Genomic DNA, 22896 nt, shown 5'->3' on the forward strand with positions numbered 1-22896 from the left:
CGTTCTGCTCAATGTTTCCGCAAGCAACCTCCGTGTGTGTCTGTGTGTGTGTGTGTGTGTGTGTTGCGAGCTCTGCTCACGCTCACCGGAAAGGCAAAGTCCGCTAAAAAAAAAGTGCCGACATGAAATTTCTCTGTACTTGTTTCTTTTTGCAATAGCACTACTGTGCTGTTATTTGGTGTGTATAGCCGTGCTGGGCAACACTGGTAAAATTACACGAATCACGATCCTCTCGTTCAATGGTCCTCTCCCTTCTGCTCTGCTCATGCTCTGATAAAAATAGCTTTGTAGGAATATACTTTATTTTGACAATTGGTCAAAAAAATAAATCTGTTAAATCTGATTCTGCTGCATAGAACTGATTGAAGAATAATATATTGATATTTTATGTTATTTTAATATAGGTACCAGTATTAGCCTTTTCACCATTTGTATCACTCCGCTTGTCTGTGTTTGCGCCACTTGCATCATTAAGCCAGTAGGTGGCGACAAAGTGACTGTCTTTTTGAGTGAACAATTGAACTTTAAACTGATTAGTGCCAAAAACATTGATTAACTCAGGAAAGAAACAAGTTGCTGAAACCAATCTTTAATGCTAATATAAATTGCTCATTTGCCTCTGGACACAAAAAGATTGCACTGGTTTTTGATTGAAATGTAACATCTATGCAAAATAATCCTTGAAAGATTTCTCATTTAAGGCCATTCCTGTTTGGAATATGTGATTGTGTATTGTCAACAATAAGCAGAAACATTCTGCAATTTCCATTTTGTAGTGTGGATCATTCATTGCAACATTTATCCTCATTCTCATTTTTAAGAATCTGTTATCTTGACAAATAATTTATGCTACTGCCCACTGACATGCTTTTAAAGCTATTGTTATCCACATTTTTTGGCCTTTAAACACCTTCAAATGTACATATATGTAGGTCCGAGAAATCCAAATTGCATGTCCCCGAACCCCCCTAACTACCTCACATTTGAATACGCATGACTGTGTGGTAATGTGTGCTGGTGTGGCTACAGTGCCAAGGCTGAATTTTTTAGCCAGTTTGCCCCTGCATATATACAATATACATTATTCTCTGTATCAAATCATTATTACCCAGCCCCTGATGTTTCGGGCTCATCCCCTGATGTTTTTAAAACCTAGAAACACCCCTGCAAATGCATATACAATATTTGTAACTTAAGTAATAATCAAATAAAGAGAAAATATATTAACATTTTTAAAGTCTTACCGTTACAACCGGCCCTTTGAGGGCAGCCATAATGCTGAAGTGGCCCTCAGTGAAAATGAGTTTAACACCCCTCCTTTAGACCATTAATACAGACATTGTTGCCAAAGAATAACTGATTTAGATGACAACCCAAAGACTGTTCAATAAATGCATCTTTGTGAAGAATCTATTCTCCGACCCTGATTCTCTGACTGGAATCCCGTCCATATTTGGCCGCCTCAATCAGCGTATTATAAAGTTGTAGCACGCCTCTGCTACAGATACAAATAAAAAGTTACATGTAAAGATAAATCAGGCCTTAACTCACTTTAAGAAATCCCACTCCTGCAGCTTTGGTGGTGTTATGTGCCACATGACAAGGACAACCATGAATATAGGTGTTGGGATGCTTCTGAAAGACCCTAGAGGCAATGGAATTGCGTGATCCAATGTTCACAGCTGCATTGTCGACTGAGAGACCAATGCAGTTCTCCCAGAAATTAAAAACCATGGGGTGAAGGGCCTTTTCCTACAACGCGCCTAAGTTATGGAACACATTACCTGCATCTATTAGGAATGCTGCTTCTGTGGATTGTTTTAAGAAAAGACACATCTTTTTAGTCAAGCTTTTTATTTATAATTTATTGCTGTGTATTTTTTGATATTTGTATTTTTTCCATGTTTGATAATTTTGTTCTGTACATGCTGTAGCGCTTTTAGTCTGAGAAAGGTGCATTACAAATACAATGTATTATTATTATTAATAAGTCTATCTCTGAGCGCGTCAGACACCCAATCACCGAATTGGCAGTGCTCTGCGAGCCTCCGGAGCTTTACCATGTACTCCGATATTGATTCTGTCTTTTGTTGATTACGCTAATGAAAGTGAAAACCGTCCACAATTATCAAGAGCTTTGGATTCAAATCCATTTGCAGCACGTCCACAATTTCTTTAAATGTTTCCTCAGCTGGCTTTACTGGTGCAGTTAAACTGCACAAGAGGTTCTGTGTTTTCACCCCCATTACGCTCAATAGAACGGCACTTTTCATCCACTTGCTGCATTTAATTTTGATAAATTATTTAATACTCATCTGATTTGAGAAGTTTGATGCTTGTATTAATATTTTGTCTGGCTGTTCTTTGGCTACATTTAATTCTAAGGAATTAATTGTCGAAATAGCCATCTGGAGATGGAATTTGAGAATGCCACCTTCGAGCGATCCTCCTGCAATAATAAAGTGCATAAGGAGTGTTGTGTATTGAGTCAGTAATCAAAAAGTTACTCTGTATTGGCGCGCTCTAGAGGATGCTTTTGACAGTACGGTGGAAGACTGGGCGATGTATGTGGAGATAGTTGAACAGTATTGCTTAGCCAATGACATCGGGAATGAGAGAAAAGCTGAATATAGTTATATTCATATTAGAGAAGTTTCAAAATAGAATCATAAAATCATAGCTTACAAACACACACAATTCGTTGTGAAGTTTATGCATAACATCTGGCACACGTGGAAAGATGATCTGGCCCACATGCAGTGTGGAATGACAGCCCTTGGGTGGCTCACTCCTGTTTGCCAGATCTGGGCCACACCAGGCCATAGCAATGCCCAACCCGTTCTCATCTCAGGGCGTCATATAAGGCCGTTTTGTCACGTCCTTCGGCGTTTTCTGCCCACGCATATAGCACCCTTTTGCGTATAGATGACACGCACTTGGCTTTCAACCAACTTCAATGTAAAACCATCCGCGATGTAATTACACGCTCAGGGCTTCGCCAGTCGTCAATTCACCTCAACATTGACCGACTGCACAGACTAAAGACGTTTTCAGCAACGACTTATGTTTGCTCTATGATTAGGATTGCCTACACCTAATATAGGAGGTCATAGTTTTCCATTATTTATCTTTCGAGAGGAGATATTCGCCATTTTCAACACCCTTATCGTCTGTGAGAGACGCTCGCGGCTTAACCACCTCCAATGGAACCCATCCGCGTTTTACAGGACGCAGTTGGACTTTGCTAGCCAATCCAAGTGCGTGATATCAGACGTTTTCAGCAACAGTAGCATGCGTAGGCTACAATTTCGTTTAGTTTTAAATAAGCCTGTGGTAGCCTACTCAATTTAAACGTGAATGTGTGCTAGGTATCCTAACTAAAAACACGACAATATAGGTTCCATCATCCCTTAATTGCCCGCAGGAGTATATTGGCCGAATTCAACACGCACCCTTTATCGTGTGTGAGAGACGCTCATGGCTTTCAACCATCAATGCAACCCACGGGCGTTTTACAGGACGCAGTTGGACTCGTTGAATATGGACGCTTGGCCAGGACCCCTTGGCGTCACTTTTTAACGCACTGGGTATACCTTTGGCGTCATTTTTCAACGTGCAGGGTAGTCTGTTTGACTTCTATAGAACTCTGAACCGGAGCCTGCGGCGTTGAAATTTGACGTCTTGGGTAACACCGCAACCCGTCTGCTGTGTATGGGTCGAGGCTACAATAAATACAAATAAAAAGGAATAGACTACAATAAATGATCTATGCCAGGGCTAGTCAAATGGCGGCCCCCAGATGATATTTATCTGGCCCTCCAACTGGTTTTTGATGTTTAAAAACCCTCGCAATCTGATATCAAAGTGCCCTCTCTGCGCAAAGGTTTAGCGCGTTCGGCAACCGCATTCAGCGGTGAGTTTAACAACGCACATGGTGTGCAACCGCAATCAGCGGTGAGTTTAACAACGCTCAACTGCAGGTAAAACTGCATTCAAAGGTGAGTTTAACAACGCTCCACGGCGTGCAAGTAATTAGTTTAATCGTTTTCTTGTCATAGGTACTGGTACATACACTGCTTTAACTAGAGCATGCTGGGTAACGTATTTTTATCGGAGGTTTGTTGATGTTAATAAATATATATAATATGCTACGATTGTGTTCAATTAATATTTTATTTTTTATTTTATTTTTTATTGATTAAATCCTCTAAATGAATAACGCTGACGTCACTGTATGGGGCGATCCCAGGGTCCATTGCGATTTCCCACTTGGTAAGTAGAAGAGTTAATTAATAGAGATGGATACTATTCTTAAATTTACACATCTAAAAACTGTTGAATCAGGACAAGAAGTTGTGTTTAGAACCTTTAGATGTGTAAGGTGGCAATTTCGTATGACGGTAAATAATAGAAGGCATTATAAAAATATAGCTTGCTGCACCAAATGTGCAGGCTAGCAAAGTTAGCTAATTGAATTCAAGTTCATTTTTGTCGCATATAATCATCATGTATCGTAGGGGAATGTAATATTTTCAGTATTACATTAGCCCACAACTATTATCCAATATTAGAAATGTTCAGATGAAGAACAGTTGCCAGATTGGTTTGTTTTACAGCCTAATTGTTTAAAATCCACGCAAAATTATATAATTAACACCCAAATAAATCTATAATTAACAATACAAATTAATTCATAACTACTAAATTGTGGCTCATCACAATTTTTCAATATGAAATAAAACAATTAATGTGTATAATTAATGTAACAAGTAATGCTGTCATAACTTATTGACTGATTTATATATATATATATATATATATATATATATATATATATATATATATATATATATATATATATATATATATATATATATATTAGAAGTTCTGATGTGGCTTTGTTTGGAAATTTTTTTTTTTTTTTTTTTTTTTTTGAAATAGAGCAAAACTTACATTTATTGACAATTTTTGTCTAATTTCTATCTAAAATGTAATTAACAATATTCACTTCTTGTTTATTGAAAAGGAATATCACATACAATTTAGCCCATTCTGGCAACACAGATGAAGAGAATACTGGTGTAAAATGTTCAATTCTGTTTTTTGTTTTGTTTTTTCTTTAGGTCCCTCTTCGGCAGCTTCAAAAATTATTTTTAGCCTTACCCCCTTAACATAATTCAAGTGTACTGTATGCTCTTTTTCAGTCCGGCTTGTACCTGTGGAGATGCCTGACAAAATCTGTGGTTGTTCACCAGAGTTATTGAGGGTTAGTCCAGGAAAGATTGTTGCTGTGGTCACAATGAATGGTAAGAATGTGAAGAACTTTATTTTGTCCTGTTTGAGAAGCATCTTTAAAATAAATATATATCCATACGCGACTCCCTACAAGTTTGACATAGATATAAAACTAAAAATATATGAAGTATACAAAGTAATATATAAATAGTACAAAGAACCCAAACCCTGGTTTACATTACAGTGGATGTGTTTTTGATATTTCCAGGATGACATGATCGAACCATGCCCGAGTTAATTTGTGAGGCATGCCAATCCACTTGGACTGCTGGAGTCGATGACCTAAACAGAAGTGACTACTGGCCTGCAACCCTTCAATTTGCCACAGTTTATGCCACAGATGTCTTTTTTTCATTTGAAGAAATGAAGATGGCGGCACCAGGACTGTCCTGCCAAGCATTTTTAAGAATACTGAATCAGCCAACGGTCCGCTTTGGTCGTGTGAGTATTGAATTTATCTATCCTGCAGTGTTGTTGATATCTTTGAGTTGTTGGTTGATAAGCAAGATCTCAGCAGACCGTTTTCTGAAAAGTTTTTTTGAGTGGGAGGCTGTGCGATTTGAGGTGGACAACATATGCAAGGAAGAGCCCTTCAACTGTCCTGCATGCACCCTAGATATGCTTGCAGTTTCAGTTGATGGAAACCGCAAGCATTACCGTTTCAAGAATGCTGCTAGCTACTCCAAACTGTGTATCACAGTGTTTGTATTAATAAGAAAACATAGCTCTTTAATGTGAACTAAGAAATCTCAGATTTTAAGTTATAAATTGTTGTCAATCATCAATTGTTGTTTTTTTGTTTTTTTAGATCTGAGGAACAGGCCATCTTTGAAGGCGTCTTCATAGCCAAGGATGAAGACGTAAAAAGATTTGTAGACCACATTCACAACACAACCAAACATGTAAAATTCTAGATGATAATTAGACTACAGCACTATAATAACCTCTTTCTGAAGAGTTTGTTTAGGAGAGTCTTATTTTCATCAACAATTTTCCATATTGTAGTTCAGTGGAAGAAGTGTTTGTGGAGGGGAGTGGTCAGCAGCCAGAGATACCTCATAAAGATCTGCCAGCAAGGTAGACGAGGAGGGATTGGAGCTTGTGGTGTGTCGGCACGGAGTCCTGCTCCAGAGCTCCAGCACCTTCTTAACATGAAGCCATTCCTTTCGGTTTTTCATGCCAAAGCCCATGATTTTAAATGCGAGGTAAGGAAGTGTTGCTATGTGATAGAATCGTATTATCTAAACTGAACATCTGCAAACATCTGGTTTTTTTTTGTTTTTTTATTCTTAACCAGGTAAAATGGAGTGGGGCATATCAGGACGGTGCTGGTTTAACACTAGGGGAGGAGGTGGAACAGTGCAATGCCTTCCTATCTAGGATTGCAGTAACCAGTAAGCATATGTCAAAAGCAGGTAAGATTACCACATACTACACTAGTTACATCCTTACATAATACGTAGGAGGAATATGGTAACATCATATTTTCTTTGTTTTTCAGGATGCACAGACTTGCTGACTCTCATGGCCATGCGCTGGAATCAGCAAAAGTTCAACAATTTGGCTATCTCACTGACCTGCCGATATCAAAAGGTAATGACATCAGTAGAACTAATTTTAGATGTTCAGTACTGCATGTTTGCAGTGTATGAAGCTGTGCATTGAGCATTTGTTTTTTGTTTCTTACCACTGTTTGTTATTGTAGACCACAAAAGCTCTGCAAAGCCAGTTACAAAACCTAGAGTCCATGAAAGCGCAATTGACAGTGACAGCGAGCCAATTGGAAGAATGATGTAAAGGATTGGGCTGACGGTGAGGAAATGATTACTTGTAATACATTTAGTCACAAATAATTGTAATTGTTACTGTTTGTTGACTGCTTCTGACAAATCTGATACATAATGACACATAACCCACAATGCTTCAAATGTCATTCTGTAACCCCATACTATTTCAGAGATTCTTTGAAGGTTGATGTTTAATACAAATTATTTATTTATTTATCATAAATGCATTCCAGACTCTGTCGATCTAAGGACAAAGAGAAAGGCGTTTGACATCATCATGTCAGTAAGGAGACTTGAGGAGGAGCAGAAGATTCTTGTTGCAGAGATGGACCACCATTGGAAATCTCTTTCAACTCGTTCCGATACCCTCAGAGAGCTGTCCTGCTTGTTTTCCAGTGAGACAATGAAAAGTATGTATTTGTAATAAATTACATAAACATAGGGTTGCCCCGACCAAAGATTACTATTAGGGGGCAGCCCTAATAAATATACACAACAATGATGACTGTTTATAAAGTTTCTAATGCTGGTCTTATATTCTTGTGTTCCTCTTTTAAGATTCGCAATGTGGCCTAAGTGAAGAAGGTTTGAAAGGTCTGCAGAGCATCATCCTCAGAAAGTGGCATCAAATCAGAGAAATGAAGGTGCAAGCAAGAGACTGTTACCTGCAAGTTTTGTCTGGAGCAGAGGACATCAACTTCTTGTACAGTGCTTCAGCTGATGAGTACGACAGTGACTACGAAATATCTGATGATGGACTGTAATCTACAAGACAGTAACACCTTTCATACTTCTGGACAATGACCTTAACTATGAATATAAAGCATGTAATAAAATCTGCTTTTTATCACCATAAATATAACCAAAGTGTTACCTCTTCTTTCACATACATAGAAATGTGTGCGTGCATGCATGCACTGTGTGGTACAGTAACTTTCATTAGTTGAACTGTAGGGTGCTGTATAACAATTGAAACCTGTTAAGAGACATGGAAGAAGCAGATTATAAGGAAGAACACCATAATGATGAGGAATAATTTTCTCCCCAACATAATATTCAATGTGCTTTCTGTGTAATCTAGTACAGGTTTCATAGTCAACTGATGTGATTCTGTGGTACTCAAAACATTTCACCACTCAATTGTGTAGATTTATCAGCTGTGACCTGATTAACAGTATAATGTTACAGTTTTCTGGATTGCTAAAACACATTTCTTGAAACTCACATTCTCAAAACCTTAAACACAAAACCAAATTTTCAAACCACATTCAGAGAACATCTGACTCTTATGGCAAAATCAAACAATTGCCTCAAAACCATTTTATCTGTGCTCAAATCAAACAATGCTTTCAGATCATACACACATCAGTCAATATTATAAACACTACAGATCAACCGTTAGACACTACAGAGAAAAACGAAGAGCAGAATCCGAAACACGCAGTTACCGAAATAAAAGTATATCGTAACTAAGTAAACAAATTTTGCAATTGCGTAAAAAAAGTATAGTAATGACAACTTACAGTAGTAAGGTGAATAAATTGTATACTGCACTGCACTGCAAGTATAGTATTGTACTGAATATTGTATAGTATTGAAGGTCTGTATATTCAGCACTTTTTATACTGTGAAAATACAGTGACCCAACTGCAAAAGACAAAAAGGTTACAGTAAAAAACTCTAAATGAAAAGCGTTACAGTCACTCAGGAGAGTTGTGCAACTAGAGGAATCAAGGTCAGTGAGAGAGATTTTATTCTGCTTCAGCATCATGTCTTCATGTTGGTCCGGCCTGATGACTTCTTCCACATAACAATGTCATCTCAGGAAAAGGGAAAATCCCTAAAGCAGATCCAGCCTTGACAACATTCTTCACACCTTGCTCTTTCTCATCCTCCTCCTCTTCCTCTTTGTTCACCACCTATTTCACATACTCTTCTTCCTCCTCTCCCTCTTATATTGTTTCCATCCATTGTTGGTAACATTCAGTGCAACATTTTGAGTCAGTTTTGGCACTCTGAACTGACTTGTATGATGTACAGTTGGTTTGGTCTCATCATTAGAAATAAGTGAACAATTTTGAGTAGTTGTGTGTTAACGATGACACTGTGTTGTAGTTGTTTAACTTTTGCCTGCCCGTGTTTAGTGTTTTGAAACATAAATGTGTCAGTGCGAAATGTGTTTTAGTGAGTGAGAATGTGTTTAGAGTTTTGCCAAAAGAGTGCATGAGATTTGCAAACAGTGTTTTAACTACCTGAACTTGTTTAATGTTTTACAGAAAGAGTGATTTACTCGACAAATTCGATTAGGCTATTGAGAATTTGGGAGGTTTAGTGTTTTAGCAATTCAGAAAAGGTCTATTTTACAACATTTGTAAAATATTACTGTATTTTTGTATTCCGAGTTCAGAGTCTTGCAATATAATCAAAACCTAACACAAGCATGATGTAAATATAGAAAAGGCGGGAAAGCAAAATAATGTTCAGATATAAATGTGACTCAATACAGTTTGTTGTCCATGATGAAGAGAGTACATATGTGTAGGTTTTACTGCCCTTCCTCCCCCAGGGGTCCCGTAGCACCCCTGGAAGAGCAAAAAACTGCACATTCTACAAAGTCTGCAAATGCAAAGTCTGATAAGTGTATAAAAGTGAAAATTGGTAGGACAATTATTTATGCTATGTTTAATACATAATGTTGGACAGAGATGTCTGGCATACATGGAAAGGTGTTAAAAAAGCATTTTAAAAAGTGCTCACAGTAAAATACCAAATTTCAGTCTGGCTCTCAAATATGTCAAAGTATTAAAATATTTAATTCCATTACTAAACGTTTTTAAACTACATTACCCATAAGCCTCTATCATTGTGTCCATGGGACGGGCGCTGTAAATTGTAGTTCATTGAAGTGTGTAGTTACACTATAGGGTTAGGGTTAGGATCTCGGTAAACGTGTAATTTCTTTCAATATAGCAATACCTTATTGTTAACTGACAGTATTACTGACAACATAACGCAAGCAAAACATAGTTTGCGATATGGAGCGCTTTTTATTCTGACCTAAACGTTAGTCCAACCACAGCTTGTCCTTCTGGGGCCATGGAAACGTCAAAGCCTCGTCACACTTGTCCATATATGGTATTTACAGGCTCTTCCGACTTTTGATGTACGCAAATCCAGGATATTTATTTATTTTGTTGTTATTTTTCATTGAAAGATATACAACAACGCTTTATTTCCATGATCATTTATGTATAAGTTCTGCAATAAAAATAAATAAATAAAAAAACAGACTCTTCCCAGTTCTGACTGAAGATAGGCTATGTAACCTATGTTATGTAACCCTACAGGGATCTTACAGAAATAAAATTACTCTTGATAGTTATTCTAGCATGCAGTATTTGTTTTAAACAGATGTAAGTTAATCTCTTAATCAAATAAAATGCGTCTGTAACATTTAAAGATGATTGCGCTCACACTTTGTACTAATTTCCCAAAATGTATTGATATGCCAAACTATTTAAAGACTTTAATTTTTCTTTTCTTAAAAAAAAAAAAAAAACCCAGGAGATGCAAGGCTGCCACCAGAAAATACATTATTTTCTTCCCTTTGAAGAACACTTTGCCCCCCAAAATAAAAACAATATATATATTTACATGATTAATTTTACATTATTTTGTAAAAAGGCAAATATAAATAGGTAATTACAATTATAAATGTTAAAGGAATTAATATCGGAAATTGTAGGATTACAACATTTTAATATCTTTAGGAGTATTCTGTGGTATGTATTCATGGCTGGCATACCAAACAAATAGTTCAAGTAGACTTACCTAAACTATATAAAAAAATTTAAAAAAAAGTACAAATAATGCCTTTGGGAATGCCATTATGCCAAACAGCACTCATTTTCTCCCTTATGATCTCCATGGCACACTTCCTGGCTGTTGTGCAGTTATTGAAAATGCAAAAGTTTTTTTTTTTTTTACACACCATTAAGAAAATAAACACAAAAAGAGACTGGGTATTGTGCAAAAAACTTTAATGAACAAAAGCAAGAGAAAAAGAAAAAGAAAAGAAAAGAAAAAACTCACAAAAAAAAAAGAAAAGAAATTAAGGGTGCTTGAGTCCAGGTGACTAGGCTGTCATGCTGAAAGCTGGTTGGGATGTGGGGAATTAGGCATAACATGCAGGAATTCACTGGCAGGCTCCCATGTGTCATCCCAGGTTTTGCCACTGTAAAATATCATAAGTGCAAAAAAATTCATTAGAACACAGAGAAAAAAAAAAAAAAAAGAAAAAAAAACCTGTTGGGTTAAATTTAGAGAGTTCATTGAAATGTATTTATGTTTGTTAAAGTAGCATTAACCCTGGTTAAGCCCAGTGGTGGAATGCAACTGAGTACATTCACTCAATTTACGGTGTTTTTTCATTTTACACATTTTTATACAACATTGCATCTCACAGGAAACTATTGTACTTTTTACTAAACTACAATTGTCTGGCAGCTCTAGTTACACAATGTTCCACACAGTTCCTGTACATTGAAAGCCATGTATCTCAATTTACGGATTTCAAAATGTTTCTGATAAACTGAGGGATGAAGTTGTCATTAGTGGGATGAGGAAAATCACATTTCCAACACATGTACAACAGGAAACAACTAAATTATGACACATAAGTGTTTCAGATGCTGAAAGATTAATTTATGTGTGCATGAAACACTGCTACTTTTGTAATGCATTACCAAGTGGATGTCCTGCTGTAGGCTCAATAAATAAGATAGTTCAGAGCTAGAGCTAGCCACTAGAGAACTTACTAGAAACAGTAAAACCAGATCACATCAGGACCATTTTATTGTCCATACATTGGCTGTCTGTCAGCTAATTTTAGAGTTCTATTAATTACTCAGCAAGTACTGAATGGTTCAGCTCCTCATTACCTACAATCCATTGTGTTAATCACAAAATTCCAGGATCTTACAAATAGAATATTCGAAATAAAGACAAGGAGGTAGATCATTCGCCGATTTGTCTTTAAAATTATGGAATAGTCTTCCGAGCATTCCAAATTCAGACACACTCTCTCAGTCCAGACTAAAGACAGTCCAGATATTTGTCTTTAGTCTGGACTGAGAGAGTGTGTCTGATTTTGGAATGCTCGGAAGACTATTCCATAATTTTTCATCATCGGAATGCATGTCCTAAAGGTTACAAGGGCCTACCTGCCGGATCTAGCTCTTCCAAATGCCTCCACCTCATCGCTATTTGCTTGAGTACTGAGAATTAAATAATAAATAAAATATGACTTACCACACAGTGCATGGCAACCAGTGGACTTTCAACTCGGCTTTCCCCTACACACAAAAACACGAATAATAATTATTTTAACTGTTTTAGCAATCACTGATTAGGGCATAACATATTGTTTTATTATCTTTGAAAGGTCAGAATCAGTCATTTAGACAAGAAAGCAGCCTAACAGAACACATTTTACCTCATTTATCCGTTCCCCAGTTATTCGATCAAAGAGGAAAACCTTCTGCCTACTACATTTTCGGCAACCTGAAATGATGAAAAGACACGGAAAGTTTATTAAGCCATGATGCCATGCTTTGTAGCTAAATCAGTTCAAATTTATAATTTCACATGTGAGGTAATATGCAGTACTTTTCATTCATGTCAAAGTAAATTTGTCCCTGTTTTTGAAAGCAAAATGTACAGGATTGGCTTTCCCAAAGTCCTCTTAGCTTAATGGTCCTTGCACACTGACTCTGAAATACGACGAATAAATATGTTTTGTCAATCACGTTTACACACTGCCGTCATAAAAAAATAGGATCGGGTTCGATTTTCTGCGTTTTTCGGATCAGTAGCAAGAATTTGGAATGGTGTTTTGACAATTCAGAGCCACCGAATGACGAATACGGAAAAACGCATACGAAAATTTCAGACTCAGTGTGGAAGGACCTTAAGTCAGGGACTGACATTAACCATAGGCCTTGGACATTGGCCACAGCTAAATAACTAAATACTGTGAACTGGCTACCAATGACCCGGTTAGCCCAATGAATCAAATTTACATGAAGTCAACTCTGACTGGGAGCAAATTTATTACCAGTGTGGGGTAAGATGTACCATGCAAAAGGTTACCTTTTCTTCTGTTCTTCACACGTGGCCCTTCCTGACACAAAGACGTGGAAATGTAAGAGGCAGACGGAGATGGAAGAGAGACAGAGGGAGAATAGTGTGAAGAGGCAGAGGTGTTTGTCCTTTTCATTTGTTGCAAAGACTTAGAGCATGGCAGTGGAAGTTTGGAAGAAAGTGAAGGAAGAATAGTTGTACAAGTAGAAGAAGTAGAAGAGAGAGGTTGGAGAGAGTGGGGAAGACAGAGGAACAAGGTTAAGAACAAATACAGTCTCAGACTCCTTGGTTTGACTCTCCGCCGCCGCTTGACTCTCCGCCTGCTGCACCATTTGACTCTCCGGTTGCTGTGCTGTGGAGGTTGCTATAATACAAGTTTACTTTCATTTAAAATCTTTACATATTAACAAAGAAATATACATTTTAAACATTCATAATTTCTAAATCAAAACATTACTTACATTTTGTCAAGATAAATTCATAGGCCCTCCGCATCTTCTCCAAAATAATTTTAGTGACAGGAGTGGGGTGCAGATGGGTTATTATTTCTGCAATCCATTTATTCGAAGCCCTTTTATCTGGCTTGCCAATAAATAAAATTGGCTTGTATCCTACAGCTTCAAGTTTACTCACCTGAAATGAACAAAAGCAGTTATCAGACATTAGTTAAATCCACTGAATTATTAGAAACATCAGTAATATATCAATTTTATTTTAAGGACATTTAATGGAGTTGGAGTACAATGCAAGAAACATTCCTCTTCAACTGTATGCAATCAATGGCCAGTTTCAGATAAGGCCAGAGGTACTCTGCAGTTTCTGCCATTGCCATCATGACTTACAGTAATACTTGACAGAAAAACACAAGACAGACGTGGCTCTTAAAAGTGCCTTTATTGTGTGTGTTTCTGTGTGTGTATGTGTGGTGGGGGATTAGAATAAAGAGCAGGCAAAATTGAAGGACCTGCAATTCAGCAATTCAGAATCAAACACCTTATATTTTACACCAGTATTCTTCATGTTGCCAGATTGGATAGTTTCCCAGCCATTTGGTTGGTTTTGGGTTGATCTATGTGTGATAAAAAAAGGCTTGGGCAAGTGGAATTTTTTTTTATTTTAAGGCAAAGGACAGAAATGGAAAATAATTTTACAGTTGCACTGTTCACTGTAGTAGCCTTAAATAGCCTCTGACAAAACACACAAATTATTTATCATTTCATATTGTGATGAGCCACAATAATGTTGTAGTTATAAATTAATTTGTATTGTTAATTATAGATTTATTTGGTTGTTAATTATATAATTTTGCGTGGATTTTAAACAATTAGGCTGTAAAACAAACCAATCTGGCAACTGTTCTTCATCTGAACATTTCTAATATTGGATAATAGTTGTGGGCTAATGTAATACTGAAAATATTACATTCCCCAGTATGATACATGATTATATGCGACAAAAATGAACTTGAATTCAATTAGCTAACTTTGCTAGCCTGCACATTTGGTGCAGCAAGCTATATTTTTATAATGCCTTCTATTATTTACCGTCATACGAAATTGCCACCTTACACATCTAAAGGTTCTAAACACAACTTCTTGTCCTGATTCAACAGTTTTTAGATGTAAATTTAAGAATAGTATCCATCTCTATTAATTAACTCTTCTACTTACCAAGTGGGAAATCGCAATGGACCTTGGGATCGCCCCATACAGTGACGTCAGCGTTATTAATTTAGAGGATTTAATCAATAAAAAAATAAAAATAAAAAAAAATATTAATTGAACACAATCGTAGCATATTATATATTTATTAACATCAACAAACCTCCGATAAAAATACGTTACCCAGCATGCTCTAGTTAAAGCAGTGTATATGTACCAGTACCTATGACAAGAAAACGCTTAAACTGCTTACTTGCACGCCGTGGAGCGTTGTTAAACTCACCTTTGAATGCAGTTACCTGCAGTTGAGCGTTGTTTTGGTTAAACTCACCTCTGAATGCCGTTTTACCTGCAGTTGAGCGTTGTTAAACTCACCGTTGAATGCGGTTGCACACCATGTGCGTTGTTAAACTCACCGCTGAATGCGGTTGCCGAACGCGCTAAACCTTTGCGCAGAGAGGGCACTTTGATATCAGATTGCGAGGGTTTTTAAACATCAAAAACCAGTTGGAGGGCCAGATAAATATCATCTGGGGGCCGCCATTTTACTAGCCCTGGCATAGATCATTCATTGTAGTCTATTCCTTTTTATTTTTATTTATTGTAGCCTCGACCCATACACAGCACAGCAGACGGGTTGCGGTGTTACCCAAGACGTCAAATTTCAACGCTGCAGGCTCCGGTTCAGAGTTCTATAGAAGTCAAACAAGACTACCCTACACGTTGAAAAATGACGCCAAAGGTATACCCAGTGCGTTAAAGTGTGACGCCAAGGGGTCCTGGCCAAGCGTCCATATTTAACGAGTCCAACTGCGTCCTGTAAAACGTACTCGGTTACCTAACGTAACCTCTGTTCTCTCTAGAGAGGGAACGAGTATTGCGTAAGTTTAGCTTACGCTACGGGTAAAGTCATCTTTTCTCGAGATATGAAGCAAAAAATTATCCTTAATTTTTATATCTTGTCAACGCAGTGCGGCAGCAAGCAGACCTAGAGCAGGCAATCTAGCGTGCTCATAGGCTGCTCTGCGGCAACTGCAGCAGCCTATCACTGAGCCCTTGGCGTGACGTCACGCCAAATGAGCGCGAGCAGCGCGCCTACGCGTCACGGCCCGAGGCGGGGCGTGGCAGAGGGTATAAATATGGGCTGAGAGGCTGCTTTCACTGGTTTTTGTCGCAGAAGCGAGTGAGCTCGTGGCGCGAGCACGGCGGGTTACGCAATACTCGTTCCCTCTCTAGAGAGAACAGAGGTTACGTTAGGTAACCGAGTACGTTCTCTTACGAGAGGTTCTCTCGTATTGCGTAAGTTTAGCTTACGCTACGGGAACTCCCTTGTCAACGCCGTGCGCGCCCGGCATCCACTGAATGAGTCCCAGGGAAGCCCGGGGAACACGAGAGTGTGAGCCAGGCGGCCAATGATATGGCTAGCGCAAGTACATAAGCACATAGTAGGGGGAACAGAACGGCGCGGCCGGTCTGACTAACCAACCCTTATATTGTACAGCTCAACCAGGAGGGCTAAATCAAACAGCAGTAGCCCGCGCACAGAAGTGGGCCGGCCTACGCGAGATTTAGACTGATAAAAGTTTAGCCTGCAGGGCGGGAACTTCTAGATTGTAAAATCTAACAAATGTAGACGGGGAGGCCCAGCCCGCCGCCGTACAAATGTCATGAATAGAAATTCCGCTAGTCCAAGCCCATGACGAGGCCATGCCTCTAGTAGAGTGGGCTCTGATGCCCAAAGGGCATTGCAGGTCTTTAGACGCATAAGCAGCTGCAATAGCGTCCACTATCCATCTGGACAGAGTGTGTTTCGAGGCGGCGAGACCCTTGGTGCGCCCACCAAACGAAACGAAAAGCTGCTCCGAGCGCCTCATGGCGGCGGAGCGCGTAATGTAATTTCTCAGCGCTCTGACAGGGCAAAGGAGATTACTGTCAACTTCGCTGCCGGTAGCCGGCAAAGCTGAGAGAGAAATGACCTGTGCTCTGAAGGGTGTGCCCAACACTTTGGGGACATAACCGTGTCTCGGTTTGAGAATGACTTTAGAGTCATTAGGTCCGAACTCGAGACATGCCGCGTTAACTGATAACGCATGCAGGTCACCCACACGTTTGACTGAAGATAGGGCTATCAGAAAAACGGTTTTGAGCGTGAGGTATTTCATATCCACAGTTTCCATGGGTTCAAAGGGATGCGCTTTCATGGCCTCTAAGACCAGGGAAAGATCCCAAATAGGAACCGAGGGGGGTCGCGGGGGGTTCATCCTCCTAGCTCCTCTAAGGAAGCGGATAATGAACTCATTCCTCCCTAATGCGCGGCCCAGCGCCGAGTCGGAAAAAGCTGATATGGCCGCAACATATACTTTGAGCGTGGAGGGGGACCTGCCCATGTCCAACAGCTCTTGGAGGAAACAAAGCACACGCGACACCTCACATGTTTGTGGATCCAGCCCTTGGGCGGTGCACCATTTATTAAACACAGACCATTTAGATGTGTAGAGCCGTCTCGTAGAGGGAGCTCTAGACTGTGTGATCGTGTTCACAACCCCTGTTGGCAAGTCAACGGGTATCCGTTGACTATCCATACATGCAGAGACAACGCTCTGGATGAGGATGCCAGATCGAGCCGCGGGCTTGAGAGAGAAGGTCTCTTCTCACCGGTATCGGCCAGGGGGGTGTGTCCGCCAGCCGTATTAGATCTGGGAACCACGTTTGATTCTCCCAATACGGGGCTATGAGGAGCACCGTGTGGCGCGCTTCCCTGATTCTCCCGATGACTTGTGGCAGCAGAGAGACAGGGGGAAAAGCGTAAAGCGGGCCGCTGGTCCAGGTTTGGGCCAGCGCGTCCTCGCTCTTGGAAAAGAACCGTGGGCAGTGCGCGTTGTCTTTTGACGCAAAGAGGTCGACTTCCGCTCTGCCGAAACGGCGCCACAGTGACTGGACTGTTTGGGGATGCAAAGACCACTCCCCCAGGGGAACATTGTCCCTGGACAGTCTGTCTGGACCCTCGTTCAGGAGACCCGGCACATGCGCGGCTCTCAGCGAGCGCAGTGAGTGCTGAGCCCACCCAAGGAGGCGTTCCGCCAGGGCGCAGAGTGTTTTGGATCTGACACCGCCCTGACGGTTCACATAGGCTACCACTGACATGTTGTCCGTGCGGACTAGTACATGGTGGCCCTGTAGGTATGGGAGGAAGTGCTTGAGCGCTTTCTCGACCGCCAGCATCTCTAGACAGTTTATATGAAGGTGACTCTCCTGGTCTGACCAAGGGCCATAGACCGGTCTGCCCTCTAATAGCGCTCCCCAACCTAGGTTGGACGCATCTGTCGAGACAACTTTCCGGTGCGAGACAACTCCCATCGTCACTCCCGTGCGATACCATTCGGCTGCTAGCCAGGGCTGCAGGGCTGAAACACAGCCATGATCCACTCTGACTCGTAAGCGGCCGGCCGTCCAGGCTCGGTGAGGCATTCGCGCTTTCAGCCAGCGTTGAAGCGGGCGCATGCGCAGTAAGCCCAGCTGGAGCACTGCTGCAGCTGAGGCCATATGCCCCAGGACTCGCTGGAATGTCCTCAGCGGAACCTGACTGCCCGTCTGGAAAGACGCGGCGAGATGTCGAATGCGGCGCGCGCGCTGCTCTGACAATCTGGCCGTCATAGCCACCGAGTCCAGTTCTATTCCGAGAAAGGAAGTCGACTGGCGGGGCAGTAATGAGCTCTTGGTCCAGTTGACCGAGAGACCCAAGCATTCCAGATGGCTGAGAAGCGCTGTTCTGTGTGACAAAAGCTCTGCCTCTGACTGCGCGAGGACTAGCCAGTCGTCCAGATAATTCAGTATCCGCATTCCTTGTCTCCTCAGGGGAGAGAGAGCCGCGTCCATGCACTTCGTAATGTACGTGGTGCTAAAGATAGACCGAACGGCAGGACGGTGTACTGATATACCCGACCGTCGAAGGCGAATCTCAAGAATGGCCTGTGACGGGGTATTATCTGAATCTGAAAATATGTGTCCTTTAGATCGAGAGAGATGAACCAGTCTCCCGGGCGAATTTGCGCGAGGATTTGTCTGGTTGTGATCATTTTGAACGGCCGTCTCATGAGAGCTTTGTTCAAATGTCTCAGATCTAAAATAGGTCTCAGCGCTCCGTCCTTCTTGGGTACGAGGAAGTAACGGCTGTAAAGCCCGACTCGCTCAGAGAAGGATAAACCTGTTCTATAGCCCCTTTGCGCAGCAGCTTCGCTATTTCTGCTTGAAGCAGGTGCGCTGCTTCTAAAGTCACTTTTGTCTCCGTCTGCGCTAGAAAGCGCGGGGGGCGACGAGCGAATTGAAGCGAATAGCCGTGTTATATAGTATTCAGCACCCATTCTGACGCGCCCTGAATAGCTTCCCATGCTTTTGCACGCATAGCTAGGGGTCGAATGGTCTCTGGGTTCAGATCGCCGCGCTGAGCGGGATGGGGAACCTGTATCAGAGAGGATGGGGCGGCGACGCGCCGCCAGTGCTCGAACACGGGGGCTGGAAAACAGTGCTGACTGGCTGTACAGCATATGATGGCTCGATCGCTACGGATGGAGCGAGTTTTGCTGCTAAACACCCCTGGCGCGAGAGCGGCGTGGGGGTTGTCATGTCTGAAAGTGGGTGCGCGTGCTCGTGAGCGGGCGCAGAGCTTACACTTATAACACGGCCAGTGTTTGGGAGCTTTGTAACCCGAGGTAACTGAGTGGCAGAGCAAGCAGCGGGTAGTTGTGAGCACAGGGTTGTGGGCACATTTACTACACTTGGTACTCGAGCGTGTGTCCGCTTTATGAGAGTGCGCTCTGAGCGTGTTACCATGGGGATAGTGTTTGTGTGTAGTGGTGAGCACATTTTCTACACTTATGACACCTTCGGCCAGAGCCGGAATGTTTGTGAGCTTTGGAGGATCTGCAACCCGGTGTAACTGTGTAACAGAGCGGGCAGTGGGTAGGTGTGGGCACAGAATTGTGGGCACATTCTCTACGCTTAGCACTCGAGCGGCGCATGCCCGCTATGAGAGTGCGCTCTGTGAGCGTTACCGGGGAGACCGTGTTTGTGTGTAGCAGTGAGCACGTGGGAGTGGGCACATATTCTACACTTATAACACCATTGGCGTTATAGGAAACTGATAGAGCGAATGCTTTGATGGCTCATATGTTTAGACGCTCATAAATACTCAAGCACCATCCTGTGAGCGGGAGGGTGCGAGATGCGGGTTCACTTTCTGTATGTAAGAAAGCTGCCGCGAGCTCGGAGAAGCCAGCAGAAAAAAATATTTATCTGCCGCCAGAGTCGGATTCGAACTCGGGTCTCCAGCACGGAAGCCTAGTGTTCTGCCACTGAGCCACAGGGGCACACATAAGCTCTCAGTTAGCGCGAGCATATCACAGAGCGTCGTGTTTCGTTTCGGCGTTTGTTTGCAGGCGCGCGTGTATTAAACAGGCTCGTTTACTGCAGTATTAGTATTTCCAGCCGCCTGAACTTTAGAGGGGACTGAGAAATATGTCAGGAACGGAGTTTAGTCCGACCTGGGTGGGACTTCCTCTTTTTCGCCGGTGCTCGTGACGTCCGCTCTGATATCCTTTGAGAACGGCGCGGTTGCGCGGCTCGGACAAAGGGAGAGAGAGCGGGAAGATGTCATCATGTGCTGTGACATCGTTAGTTTGCAGACGTGCGTGTATGAAAACAGGCTCGTTTACTGCAACATAGATATTTCTAGTCGCCTGTAGCTTAGGAGGGGACTGAGAAATGGAGGTGGCCGGTAGGTGACGCGCACGACCGAGACGCGGGGTAGCTTTCTTATAACGTAAAGGAAGCCAGCCCGTGACCGCCTACTTCTGACATCCCTTGTGAGCGGCGCGTTTGCGCGGCTCGAACAGAGGGGAAGAGCGCAGGAAGGGCGAGCGTCGTCATGTTTTGTTTTGCGTAGCGTTAGTTTGCAGGCGTGCGTGCATAAAAACAGGCTCGTTACTGCAATATATGTATTTCCAGTCGCCTGAGCTTAGGAGGGGACTGAGAAATATGTCAGGAATGGAGGTTAGTCCGCTAACACTCTACTCTCCTTTAGCCAGTGACGGGGGGGTAGCTTTCTTGTAACGTAAAGGAAGCTATAGCCCGAGACCGTCCGTTTCTGACATCCCTTGTGAGCGGCGCCGTTTGCGCGGCTTGACAGAGGGGTCTGACGTCATCTGCTTCGTCCCCTGAGGCGACGGCAGTGCGGGCAATGGCCGGCCGCTGCGCGTCGGTGAAGGGCGGGGGAGAAGGAGAGAGCGAGGCTCGCGGGAGGGGCTCCGGCGAGCGCTCAGCTGTCATACCCGGCTCGCTGTACGCAGCCGCCCGGGTAGAAGGCCAGGCAGAGAGCGCAAACACAAGGCGGTCTCCGTCGCTGAGCGTGGCTCTGCACGAGCCACAGGATGAGCGAGGCATTTGAAACAACGCCTCGCGCTCTTTTAGATGCAAAGTGTGTCGCGGGGCGAGCACACAACACACACACATAGAGCAAATAAAGGATATATTCGCCGGATAGCGAAGCAGGCAGGGATAGCTGAAGGCGGCGAAGGCGGCCGGCTTCCTCAGGCAGAATCCTCGGCTTGCAAGGCGCTGGTTTCAACGGCGGCTTCCTCAGAGATCAGCGATGCCAGAGCTTCGCTGAAGAGACAAAAATCAGTGAAAGCAGCCTCTCAGCCCATATTTATACCCTCTGCCACGCCCCGCCTCGGGCCGTGACGCGTAGGCGCGCTGCTCGCGCTCATTTGGCGTGACGTCACGCCAAGGGCTCAGTGATAGGCTGCTGCAGTTGCCGCAGAGCAGCCTATGAGCACGCTAGATTGCCTGCTCTAGGTCTGCTTGCTGCCGCACTGCGTTGACAAGATATAAAAATTAAGGATAATTTTTTGCTTCATATCTCGAGAAAAGATGACTTTACCCGTAGCGTAAGCTAAACTTACGCAATACGAGAGAACCTCTCGTAAGAGAACGCCCGTGGGTTGCATTGATGGTTGAAAGCCATGAGCGTCTCTCACACACGATAAAGGGTGCGTGTTGAATTCGGCCAATATACTCCTGCGGGCAATTAAGGGATGATGGAACCATATTGTCGTGTTTTTAGTTAGGATACCTAGCACACATTCACGTTTAAATTGAGAAGACTACCACAGGCTTATTTAAAACTAAACGAAATTGTAGCCTACGCATGCTACTGTTGCTGAAAGCGTCTGATATCACGCACTTGGATTGGCTAGCAAAGTCCAACTGCGTCCTGTAAAACGCGGGTGGGTTGCATTGGAGGTGGTTAAGCCGCGAGCGTCTCTCACAGACGATAAGGGTGTTGAAAATGGCGAATATCTCCTCTCAAAAGATAAATAATGGAAAACAATGACCTCCTATATTAGGTGTAGGCAATCCTAATCATAGAGCAAACATAAGTCGTTGCTGAAAACGTCTTTAGTCTGTGCAGTCGGTCAATGTTGAGGTGAATTGACGACTGGCGAAGCCCTGAGCGTGTAATTACATCGCGGATGGTTTTACATTGAAGTTGGTTGAAAGCCATGTGCGTGTCATCTATACGCAAAAGGGTGCTATATGCGTGGGCAGAAAACGCCGAAGGACGTGACAAAACGGCCTTATATGACGCCCTGAGATGAGAACGGGTTGCAATGCCACATGTCAGCCAAGAGCAAAGAAATAAACCAGAACTGGACCTTATCTGAGCCACAAAATATGTGCATATTAAACATGGAGTCATCTCAGTCTTAAAGGGTAACTCTCGCCAAAATTGAACCTAGGCTTTTTTTGTTAATCTCCCCGAGTCAAACGTTCATGTAAAAGCATTATTAGAATGGAAACACCACTTTTAAGATTGACCATATTTTCGTTTTAGGTCAAAATGCCTTTTGAATGGGAGGGCATGGGGCACTTCTATGATAGCATCAAAATCGCTATTTTTAAAACACTAAGAAGGCTCGACACAACATAAAACTGGGCTCGAAGTATCACCAGGG

The 22896-nt window shown here is 42.2% G+C and overlaps 2 protein-coding genes across 4 annotated transcripts; one reads left to right on the forward strand and one right to left on the reverse strand.

The window, feature by feature from the left end:
- The first annotated feature begins 5117 nt into the window (after nt 1-5117).
- On the forward strand, nt 5118-7943 carry LOC309506781 (uncharacterized protein). Of its 2 annotated transcripts, none has more exons than XM_082180754.1 (9): nt 5118-5306; nt 5504-5736; nt 6104-6197; nt 6301-6500; nt 6593-6710; nt 6797-6888; nt 7001-7107; nt 7316-7492; nt 7641-7943. In XM_082180754.1, exons 4-7 carry the CDS (start codon nt 6447-6449, stop codon nt 7085-7087), a joined length of 351 nt encoding a protein of 116 aa, XP_082036880.1. In that variant the 5' UTR covers nt 5118-5306; nt 5504-5736; nt 6104-6197; nt 6301-6446; the 3' UTR covers nt 7088-7107; nt 7316-7492; nt 7641-7943. The 2 variants fall into 2 exon arrangements, with proteins under 2 accessions (XP_082036880.1, XP_082036881.1); XM_082180755.1 differs by having other exon boundaries at nt 6104-6155.
- Nucleotides 7944-11105: 3162 nt separating this feature from the next.
- LOC309506787 (uncharacterized protein) lies at nt 11106-14391 on the reverse strand. Of its 2 annotated transcripts, none has more exons than XR_014208902.1 (5): nt 13685-14391; nt 13233-13575; nt 12577-12644; nt 12393-12436; nt 11106-11316 (listed from the first exon to the last, which is right to left on the reverse strand). XR_014208902.1 is itself a non-coding variant. In XM_082180762.1 (5 exons), exons 2-5 carry the CDS (start codon nt 13357-13359, stop codon nt 11226-11228), a joined length of 330 nt encoding a protein of 109 aa, XP_082036888.1. In that variant the 5' UTR covers nt 13360-13587; nt 13685-14379; the 3' UTR covers nt 11106-11225. The 2 variants fall into 2 exon arrangements, 1 of the variants encoding a protein (XP_082036888.1); XM_082180762.1 differs by having other exon boundaries at nt 13233-13587; nt 13685-14379.
- Between the last annotated feature and the right edge of the window lie 8505 nt (nt 14392-22896).

Source organism: Leuciscus leuciscus, assembly GCF_965113295.1.
Source record: "Leuciscus leuciscus genome assembly, chromosome: 9".
Classification (NCBI taxonomy): domain Eukaryota; kingdom Metazoa; phylum Chordata; class Actinopteri; order Cypriniformes; family Leuciscidae; genus Leuciscus; species Leuciscus leuciscus.

What these genes read in the sequence shown, in the direction of transcription:
- LOC309506781 (XM_082180754.1), top strand. Translation starts at nt 6,447, where the DNA reads ATGAAGCCATTCCTTTCGGTTTTTCATGCCAAAGCCCATGATTTTAAA. An exon ending in CCCATGATTTTAAATGCGAG is followed by an intron (nt 6,501 to 6,592) that starts GTAAGGAAGTGT and finishes ATTCTTAACCAG; the next exon opens with GTAAAATGGAGTGGGGCATA. An exon ending in TAAGCATATGTCAAAAGCAG is followed by an intron (nt 6,711 to 6,796) that starts GTAAGATTACCA and finishes TTTGTTTTTCAG; the next exon opens with GATGCACAGACTTGCTGACT.
- LOC309506787 (XM_082180762.1), bottom strand. Translation starts at nt 13,359, where the DNA reads ATGAAAAGGACAAACACCTCTGCCTCTTCACACTATTCTCCCTCTGTC. An exon ending in TGTGAAGAACAGAAGAAAAG is followed by an intron (nt 12,645 to 13,232) that starts GTAACCTTTTGC and finishes TCATCATTTCAG; the next exon opens with GTTGCCGAAAATGTAGTAGG. An exon ending in CTGGGGAACGGATAAATGAG is followed by an intron (nt 12,437 to 12,576) that starts GTAAAATGTGTT and finishes TTTTGTGTGTAG; the next exon opens with GGGAAAGCCGAGTTGAAAGT.